Genomic DNA, 10,716 nt, shown 5'->3' on the forward strand with positions numbered 1-10,716 from the left:
TGTAATGTTCTGAACCCGTCTGTGTGAAAGCAACCACCATGGTCAACTACTGACATTCACCGAAGTCACAAGTGCTTTTCTCTCTGGTGCCTCAGAATGAGTCTCCTGTTCTTTTTTTGATCTATTTTATTGGATAGTTCTCTTTTTATTCTTCAGTTTGGGGGCTCAACAAGATACTTCCCATACTCCTGGGAATTGAATCACAGAGAGGTGCAGTTTTTCAAATCACGTACAATTAAGTTCTATTATTTTATTGAGGCCTCACTATATTAGAATATTTTCAAGAGTTCAACATGATCTAGGTGGTGCTTTTTGTTAGAATATTTAAAAAAATCTTTATTTTTGCAAACCAAGTTGAAGCTTGCTTAAAATTAACAAATTTCAGATGGAAAAAGAAATATTTTTTTCCACCTATGAGCTTTAACAATGTATGTTTCATAATTCTGCACTGAGAAATTCATTTTCCATTGCTATTAAAGGAATCTTATGATCACATAATCTTGATTGGTAAATCACAAGATGTTTCAGAAATCCATGTATGTCATGGTTGGTTTTATGTAGATGCTCTTTAAATATTTTACCATTTAGGGGTTTTGCTTGGTTTGGGGCATTCTTTAGCATGGTCCCCTACCATTATTTGTAAGTAATGTGGTGTTACTCTCTTCATCTATAAAATAAAAGAGCATGGTTAGAAGACTAGGCATTCATCACATGGCATTATAAGATGCACTCTGTTACAGATTTTTTGTTTTTTTTTCTACCAGAGTTTGAACTCACGGGCTCTCAACCACTGGGCTACATCCCCAGACCTTTTTTAACATTTTATTCTGAGACAGGGTCTTGCTAAGTTGCTTAGTGTCTCACTAAGTTGCTGAGGCTGGCTTTGAACTTGCAGTCTTCCTGCCTCAACCTCCCAAGCCACTGGGATGACAGGCATGAGCCACCATGCCTGGCTGTTGTAGGTATTTGCATAACATCACTTCTGCATAGGAATCATGCTTCATGGAAGGTAGTTTTGTAGACAGGAGTCATTCTGGAAAGTTTCCTACAGGTTAAGCCCTGTTTTTCAGAGTGGTGAAAACAGTGGCTGTGAAAATCCTGAAAAATGAGGCAAATGACCCCGCCCTGAAGAAGGAACTGTTAGCAGAAGCAAATGTCATGCAGCAGCTCGACAACCCCTACATCGTGCGCATGATCAGCATCTGTGAAGCCGAGTCCTGGTTGCTGGTCTTGGAGATGGCAGAGCTTGGTTCGATCAACAAGTATCTGCAGCAGAACAGGTATGGCAATGGGCCCAGAGGCCAAGATGCTGTGCCTGGAGGGACAGGGCCCCTGCTGACCCCAGAACAGCCTTAGTTCTATGGGAAACCTCGCCCTTTGCACCTTCCAACGGTAGTCGATGCTCAGAAACCTCGAGAGAGGAGGCACAGTCTCTGGGTCCAGTTACTTAGAGATAATCTGTAATCCACCCATTTTTGTTCTCCTTTACTTATTCTCTACCCACACTTCCAGTTCAGCAATAGAATCAGCCCCTCAGATGATTTGGACAAGAAGTCTGCCCTCGCTGGGCAGAACATGACCACACCTTTAAGCTACCTTCCTTGCAATTCAAAGCATGCTGTGAAAATCAAACCTATTGAATATCAGGAAAATGGAGTTCCATCTAGAAGTGTTGTTATATTAACAAGGTTGCTTCTGCTCTCTCTGTGTAAGATTAGGGAATGAAGAGTCTCATCTTCCGTGTGCAGGAGGAGTGAAGGTAACTATCCATGGTTCCTAACAGCAGCCTTGTGGTTTTCAGGCACGTCAAGGATAAGAACATCATAGAGCTGGTTCATCAGGTTTCCATGGGAATGAAATATTTGGAGGAGTGCAATTTTGTGCACAGAGATCTGGCTGCAAGAAACGTATTGCTGGTCACTCAACATTATGCCAAGATCTTGGCCAACTGGAAAGTGTAACAGGATTTGTCACCAAGTTATTGGGACAAGTGTCACAGAAGGATTGACTCTTTAGGTTCCTAGAAATGTCCAGGGTTCTCATAAATAGAGAAGGTGCCCTGAACGGTCAATGAGTGAGTGGCAGAACACAGGGGAAAGGGTGGCTCCAGACACAGGTTAGGGGGGTGCTGTGGAATCTTCCCTGAGCTGCACCGCCTACAGTAATCAGAAAAGTCCCCCTAGAGGACAATGCCCACACATTCACCCTTTTTCTGAGAGGCAGTACGTGACTCCAGGAGGTGGCAAGGGGATGGCGGATGTCAGTTATCTTGGGAATAGAAGCAGGCACTGGTTGAACTTGCCTGCCCCAGGGAGAGTATTTGTGACTAGCACCTGCTCCCACACAGCCCCCTCCTTGTGCCATTGCTCATAAAGCAGCTGCCCACTGGGGTGCAGGTAGGACCTGAGCAACCTGAGACAGGTGTCAGCAGGAGCCCATCTGAAGGCCCAGGGGAAACAGCAAAGTAAAGTGCAGTCTGGAAGGAAGGGCACCAGGACACATGGCAGAAGGAAGATCCTTGTAAAGCAGGCATCAAGTTGGAATGCCATGGCTAATAGAAGAGAGGACAGCCAGTTGGGAACAAATACTAAAGGAAGACATGGAGAAATACACATCAGAATATGAATGCTGTCCTCAGTATCTACTGCTGCTGCATGAAAGACCACTACAAACTCAGTGCAGGGAAAGACCAACCAGCACCCATTTACTGATACTAAACTGGTTGGGCTCAGTGGGGACAGGGTGTTTCTGCCCCGCCCAGTGACTCAGTTTACTAAAGGAGCTGGGGATCCAACTCCATTGTGCTCATTCATACAGCTAGAGACTGACTGACCACAGCCTGTGGCCTGGGACCTCCACTGGGCTGTGGGCCAGCAAACTTCTGTGTAGTGCCTCCTTGTGGCCCTTGGGCTTCCTTGCAGCATAGTGCCTACAGGAAGCAGGGTCACTTTTCCCTGCTTCTGTTGGTCCCTGCAGCCATAGCTCACCCAGATTCAAGGGACAGGATGGACAGATTCCCATGATTGGGAATTTTGACAGGTTTTCTATTTTGTTTTCCCTGCAGAGTCTGTTTCTTGTAAGTTGCTTTTCTTTTCTGTTTTGATTTGTTCTCTTTTAATCTTTGAAGCATTCTGCAAAGACCTAGTAACATGCTTGTGCTTGGATGGGTCCCTTGAGAGGAAGAGCAACATATAACTGGTGGTCGATTTTGAAACTGCCACAGATATTAGATATTAATGTACAGTTGAGGAGCAAACCAGCAGATCTCTGAGAATCAGAGAAGGAGAAAAAGGAGGACACTCAGAAGTAAGGACCCTGTTAGAAGCAGTGAGAAAGGACCCAACACCACTGAAAAGATAGAGATAGGGAGGCTTTTTAAGAAAATTTATATTTATTCTAATAATTGAGTTCAGGAGGCCATAAAGCTGGCAAAATAAAACATAAAAGAATCAAGAGTTAAGTCAGATCACAGAGAAATGATAGGAATAGAAGCACATGAGCTCCCCAGTGCCTGGGGAGCCATACATGGCAGCCTGCTCCGGGTGGTGTCACAGCTGTATTCACAGTGCCCTAGATCCACAGCTCCCCACAAGGGCAAACATAAACACTCAGTGTTGTGCACTCTAGCAGGATCGGATCTGTAACAGCAAATCCCTGGAAACCATCTTGTGTCCTCTTAGTAGGAATTGGGCTCCGTGAGTCCTGACAGCTTCTTAGGAAGCACACACTGCAACTTTCAGAAGTAACATTATTTTGCACGTGTCAATCTAGAGCATGGTTAAGTAGGGAAATTAAAAGTAAGGTACAGAATACACATGCCCTAGTTTCATTACCAAAAAATAAATATTACCCGCTTATGCTTGTATCTAGCTTGTTCTTGAAAGATACATCAGATCCTATCAAAGTTGCTTGTATCTGTAGAGAAGCTGGAGCTAGTAATGGAGAGAGACTGACTTTTCAGCATGTTTAGGATGTGTTAAAGGTTTACCTGGTTATTGGTTCAAAATTCAAAATGAACTTGAATTAGCACACCTGACTACATGGTTCACAACATTGAAAATCAGAAAATGTAAAAATAATGCATCACACGATTAAGACAGCAGTATAGTTGGTTGTGTAATTTTGAGAAGTCTAAGGGTATCCTACTATCTCCATAGTTACATCCCCAGATTGCTACTGCTGACCTACATCAGTGAAATGAAATCAATTTTCACTGAGATCATGTCCCTCTCACCACCCCAGGGAGATTTTGTTCATATGAAAGGGAACATCAGGGAGTGATAACAAGACTCAAAAGTGTACCATACTAATCCCAAACCCTCCAGGGATTCCCTATGCACAGTTTTGATCTTCTTAATACTACTGGATTTTTTTTTAATTAGGAAGTTCAAAGCATTTAATTTCCATTTTTTTAAATGGCACAGCAAATATCCTATGCTAAAATAATTAGCATTGGCTTAAAACTACATACCAACACGTAGTTGTAGTTGAATATGCTTGTGAGCAGCCCGATGTTGGCATGCAACCTTGACCTGACCCTCAGGCTTAGCTGGTCCATTGCCAACTTCATGTTCGGTGAAGCCGTGTGCAGCCAAGAGGTGAAAGAAAAAGACAAGAAAAGAGAAAAAGGAGTGAGCAGTTTGACAGTTTGACCCAACCAATTCTTAAAAATATATATTTAAATCTAAAATTAGTACTTAAAGTTTTAAGATTTCATAGGATTTTAAAAATTCATATCAGAGCTAAGGACATGGTAGAGTGCTTACCTGGCATTCATGAAGGCCTACCGTCAATCCCCAATATCACCAAAATAAATTGTCTTTTCATTCCAAATATATACACACATACACACACATGCACAGAGCATTGTGTGAGTCATACTCTTCTCCATTTTAAAAATTGTGTTAAAATGCATGTAACATAAAATTTACCACTTAACCATTTTTAAGTGCATTGTTTGGTCATGTGCTCATGTTGTACAACTTACCTTCAGAACTCTCTACATCTTAAAACTGAAACTGTATCCATGAAACTACTTCCCACTCTTCCCTGTACATCTACTGAATATGACTTCTCTAGGATTCTTCTGAGTAAGCAGGATCATACCGTATTTCCTATGTGGCGACTGTCCTATTTTGTTTAATGTGAAGCTCGTCGGTTTCTCCCGTGCTGTAGCAGGCATCAGAATCTCCTTCCTTTTAATAGATGAATATCTGTGCAGATGACATTTGGTTCATCCACCTGTCTGCTGATGGTCACTTGGCTTGTGTCCAGGTTTCCGATAATAGGGATAAAACCCTGGTTCACATGGCTTTTCTCTCCATCTTCTTTGTGTTCAGGCCCAGACCCACGGGAAGTGGCCCGTGAAGTGGTATGCCCCCGAATGCATCAACTACTACAAGTTCTCCAGCAAAAGCAACGTGTGGAGCTTTGGCGTGCTGATGTGGGAAGCCTTCTCCTATGGGCAGCCCTATTGAGTGAGTCATCCATGTCTACACACTTCCTTCCTAAACTATGTGGCTTATAGAAAGGATAAGCACCAGATTATCTGCCCAAGAACCTGACAATCATGAACTCTGGGCACCCTGAGTCTCTTCTTACCTTTTGACAGTGGTTATTAACATGACCTCAGTTTACACGGACCTGAAAGGAATGGTGTATTTTCTTCATGGTGTGTCACACATATAGATATGCATAAAATATCCAGACCATGTTTTACTAGAGCTAAAATATAAACAATGACTATTGACAGTAACAAATTTACAGTTCGTTTACACTTCTCAGATTTTTTTAATCAAAGTGTAATATCAAAAAGTACACAGATCCTAAAATTCAGCTCAATGAGTTTTCACAAATGAAGCACACATGAAATCAGCCCCCAGATGAGGAAATAGAGCAGAAATCCAGAATATTCTCATGTTCTAATCAGCTTTTTGTGGTTGTTGTTTTGGTTTTGTCGCTGTGATTAAAATACCTCACAAGAACAACATAGAGGAGGGAAATTTTATTTGGGGATAACCATTTCTGAGGTTTCAGTCCACAGATAGCTGACTCCATAGCTCTGAGCCCAAGGTGATACAGAACATCATGGCAGAAGAGCATGATGAAAGAAAGCAGCTCAGAACATGGGAATCAGGGATCAAAGAGAAAGAGAGAGAGTTCTGCTACCAGGGACAAAATATAAACCTCAAAGGCACACCCCCAGTGACCTATCTCCTAAGTATACCCTTCCTGCCTACAGTTATACCTAAGCAATCCCTATTGGTGAATTAATTAGGACTCTCATAACCTAATCATTGCACCTCTGACAGTTCTTGCATTGTCTCACACATGAGCTTTTGGTGGATACATTGTATCTAATCCATAACACCCCATTCCCTGTTCCCCACATATAGCTCTTCCCCCAATATGTGTACCGGATCTAACTTCTAACCTCATAAATGATATGCCCCTGGCTTGTAACTTATATAACTGACACCACACAGCCCATACTCTTTGGTGTCTTGGGCAGTGAGGTGGTTATTTGGGTTTGTTGGTTAACACTGTGTTTCAAAAGCTCCTGTGTATTTTGCATGTCTTAGGGGATGAAAGGAAGTGAAGTTACTGCCATGCTGGAGAAAGGAGAGCGAATGGGGTGCCCTCAAGGGTTTCCCAGAGAGATGTACGACCTGATGAACCTGTGCTGGACCTACGAGTGAGTACCCAATACTGTTAGCACCTTACCCAAGAGCTATGGAGGATGATGGCATCACTTGGCATGAACAGGAAGCACAAAAGCTACCTTGTCATGCATCAAGATATGCCCTTTCCTAAACAACAATAGGGGAGGGCCGGAAACTGTCCTCTTTAAGATACAGTCAGATGTCCCTTAGCGAAATGAACATGTTCTAGGAATGCATTGCTGGGTGACTTTTGTCTTTGTGCTAATGACATAGAATGTGTTTACACATACAGATGTCTACAGTGTCACTAGGAGGTATGATCTTATGGACCACTAGGTGGCGTAAGGGATCCTCGCTTCTGCAATGTTGGCTGCCCCAACTGAGATCACCCCTGGTTCTACAATGTATTAGGAGATTCTCCTGATCACAGATGGGTTCAGTGTCAGGGATCCAGCAGAGCATGGCTCAGGGTCATCACATAACATTCTCAGGCTACCTAGCACAGGCAGAGTCAAAAGTCAATCCCTAATTCTGGGTGCAATGCATTTTCCTTCCCTGATTACCTCCCACACAGCCCCTGAGCAGAATTCAAGTGCATTCAAAAAGCTTTAATGGCACCCGGGAGCCACAGGGCATGTTCTCTAAGAGCAATCTGTGGGCCTAGAGGCCATGGTTTGAAGGGCTATTAGCTTCTCAGGAACTGCTGTTGAAATGTTTGCTATTCCAAAGATATTGGCAGTACCATTTATTTTGATGCCATTTGACAAAACTACTCATCTTGGTTTTGCAGAAACCGCTCTTATAATAGAGACTCTTGGTTCTTCGGCATGTTCTGTGGTTGTTCCCGTGTGTCTAGACTGAACTAGGTGGAACTGCAGCTGTCTCGGGTCAAAATGGTTAAATGAGAACAGTTGTATACCACTTAACCTCAAGTTCTAGTTTACCTACTGGGCAACTTTAACCACTTGCATTATAGTGAAAAGTATTGCAGAATGAGAAAAATAACTTCTAAGCAAGGATAGTCTCAAGGTTGTAAGAAACACAGTAATCCCTCAATGTCAGGGGTTCCCCATTCACAGGTACAGCCAACTGCAGATCAGATTTATATAGATGGAAAATATCACGTCTGCACTGAACATGTACAGACTTCTTTATCTTATTGTTATTCCTTAAACAATAAAGTCCGACTATTCCCATAGTAAATACAATTTACATCATATTAAATATTGTAAGTAATTTAGAGGCAATTTAAAACATACAGGAGGACATGCCTAGGTTATATGCAAATACTATATACTATTTTGTAGAAGGGATTCAAGCATCCTTGGACTTTGGTGTTCTTGGGGGTCCTGGAACCAATTCCATGTGGTCGGACTGTACTCCTAAGGGTTCCATGACATCTGCTCCTGTTACAGAAAGCAGAGATAGCTGTAAATAAACCAATTCTTATTAGTCTTTTTATTCTTTGCTAATAAAATTGAAACTTCCATTTGATCCAATAAAACTTTTAATAACCTTTCTTTAGAAATCCATTTTTATATGTTCTAAGTAAAATAATTACTGAATAGTGAAAAATATATTCTCAAATCCACTATTCCTTTTTTTTATTGGTTGTTCAAAACATTACAAAGCTCATGACATATCATCTTCCATACATTTGATTCAAGTGGGTTATGAACTTCAATTTTTTACTCTGTGGTGCAACCAGTTAGTGTGTTCCGCTGTTAACTGGAAGGCTGGTGGTTCGTGCCCACCCAGGGATGCCAGCGAGCTCCGTAAATGTGTTTGTAGAGATCAAGATTGCAAAAAACCTTAACCCGTAGTTTGCTTACTTCAGCACCTCACTGGCTAAAAGAAAGGCCTTGCCCTGTTAAGATTTGCAATAGAGAATGCTTGGGTCTTTGTCTCAGCCATGAAAAGAGGGAAATTTTGCTGGTCCTGGTGATGCTCTCCTGTTATCCCAGCAGCTAGGAGGCTGAGGCAGGAGAGAGCAAATTCAAAGCCAGCCCCAGCAACTTAACAAGGATCTAACTACACAACTTAGCGATATCTGCCTTTTAAAGGGTAGGAGGGAGGCTGGGGATGTGATTCAGTGGTTAAGCACCCCTGGGTTCAATCCTGGGCACCAAATAAATGGGGGAAGTTTCAGTAAGAACCCATAAAACATCCCCAATCAGAAAACTGATACATCTTCAGCAGGAATGTGGGGAGGAGAGTTGCAGCTATGTCCATGGTTTTGGACTTAAGAAAATCAAGTCAGACACTACCTACCTGCCCCACCTTCACCTGTGAGGTATCTTCAGACATGTTGCTGGCATCACCAGGAAATTCCAAGAACTTAGGGTATAAAAGATTCTGAGTTTTAGTAAAAATTTTTCTCTAACTTCAAAGTGGACATGAATCCCCCGGGGATCTTGTAAAAATGTAGATTTGAGTTCTGCAGGTTTGGAGTGGGATCAGATGGGATCTATTTCTCATGGGCTGGGGATCACCCAGTGATGGGTGCAAAGACCGTAGGAGACCACCAGGGGGCGCAGCTGCTTGAAATCTAGGCCTGCGAAGGCCCCAGATTGGAAAATGCTTTTCACAGGCACCTTGACCCCCACCTGGTCTCTTCCCCTTCCAGGGTAGACAAAAGGCCCGGGTTTGTAGCAGTGGAGCTGCGGCTGCACAATTACTACTATGACGTGAAAAGGCCATTTCCAGCCCTTCCATCTCCAGCTGCTGGGGGAGAGAGCCGCCCCCATGGGGACATGCTGGTGACTTCCTAAGCAAAACCTGTCCTAGGACTCACCAACCGCCAAGCCAACGGGGTCTCACAAGAAGACAGAGGACATGTGGACTGGAGGGGCTTCCAGACTGGTTCATGTCCTTTGTCTGGGTGGATTTTTGTGCCAACGGATTCTAGGATGTTTCTAAATTCCTTTTGTGTCATTCCCGTTCTTGGGGTCTTTGGGGGTTGCAGAAAGCCCTGGAGACCTGAGGGCAGGGCCCCATGGCTCCAACCCAGTTAGCACTGACTTTGCAAATGAAAGAAGGGGAGGGAAGGGCAGAGGAAGCCGACTTCCCCTAAAACAGGACTCTGACAGCCCAAGATGGATCCTTGGCCAGAAAAAAGCTGTCCAGATGAGAAAGTGCTTGCTGTGAAGCCTAAAAAAAAAAAAAAAAAAAAAAAAGTTCAGCCAGAACAATCTCTAAGCATAAGCCTAGGTATGGCTTTTGCTCTCTGTTATGGGACAGAAGCATCATCTAGATGAGAAATGAGGACTGTGAGGGTACATCAGCTGAGGTTACATCTTCTGAAGTCCTCTCCCCTGCAGGTGGTCTTAAAAATTGTTCTTCTGTGCTTTTATGGAGACTAGTGAATGAAGATCCGCGTGGAAATTGCATAGTGGTGTCAGGCTGCCCTCATCCCGTGTCCTATCAGGGGCAGCAGAGTGATAAGGCTGCTATCTACTGAGCATGGGCCAAGCTTCAAGATGAAGTTTACCCTCTACAGAGGGGCTGCAGCCAGAATTCCATCTTTTATTTTTTTAAAAAATCCTGTTTTCTGTTGCTATAACTGAACAGCTGAGACTGAGAAATTTATAAAGAAAAATTTATCTCTCACACTTCTAGAGGCTTGGAAGCCCAATTGTCAAGGTGCTAGCACATGGCAGGAGGCTTCTTGCTGCATCATAACACAGCAAAGGCATCACGTGAAGAGAGAGCCATGCCAGTTGGAGTTACTCTTATGAAGCCACTAATCCCATATAATCCCCATCCTCTTGGCCCATTCTAATCCCAATCACCTCTCAATGTCCCACCTCCAAATACCATTAACATGTGAATTTGGGGATTAAATTTCCAGTACATGAACTTCAGGAGACATAGTCACACCAGAGCAGATGACAACATGGTGGCCAAAGCCATCAAAAGAGGAGTTTCTAAAAGAGAGTATCAGTCATATAAAACCAAAGACTTTGATCCTCACCACAGATAGGCCTTATTTGTGACTAAGTGTGACCTTAGGTTAAAGATGTAAGACCTGAGAATTCTGTTAGTCTTTGAATCC

The 10,716-nt window shown here is 43.1% G+C and overlaps 1 protein-coding gene across 1 annotated transcript in view; it reads left to right on the top strand.

Moving 5' to 3' along the window:
• Positions 1 to 9,552, top strand: part of LOC144365718 (tyrosine-protein kinase SYK-like) — a 42,559-nt gene extending 33,007 nt beyond the window's left edge. Inside the window, 6 exon segments of the mRNA XM_078018466.1 lie at positions 1,071 to 1,280; positions 1,802 to 1,957; positions 4,550 to 4,631; positions 5,340 to 5,477; positions 6,582 to 6,694; positions 9,289 to 9,552. Of these exon segments, the coding sequence (XP_077874592.1) occupies positions 1,071 to 1,280; positions 1,802 to 1,957; positions 4,550 to 4,631; positions 5,340 to 5,477; positions 6,582 to 6,694; positions 9,289 to 9,433 (844 nt within the window). The 3' untranslated portion in view covers positions 9,434 to 9,552.
• The last annotated feature ends 1,164 nt before the right edge of the window (positions 9,553 to 10,716 follow it).

This window comes from Ictidomys tridecemlineatus, chromosome 7 (genome assembly GCF_052094955.1).
Source record: "Ictidomys tridecemlineatus isolate mIctTri1 chromosome 7, mIctTri1.hap1, whole genome shotgun sequence".
Taxonomy (NCBI): Eukaryota; Metazoa; Chordata; class Mammalia; order Rodentia; family Sciuridae; genus Ictidomys; species Ictidomys tridecemlineatus.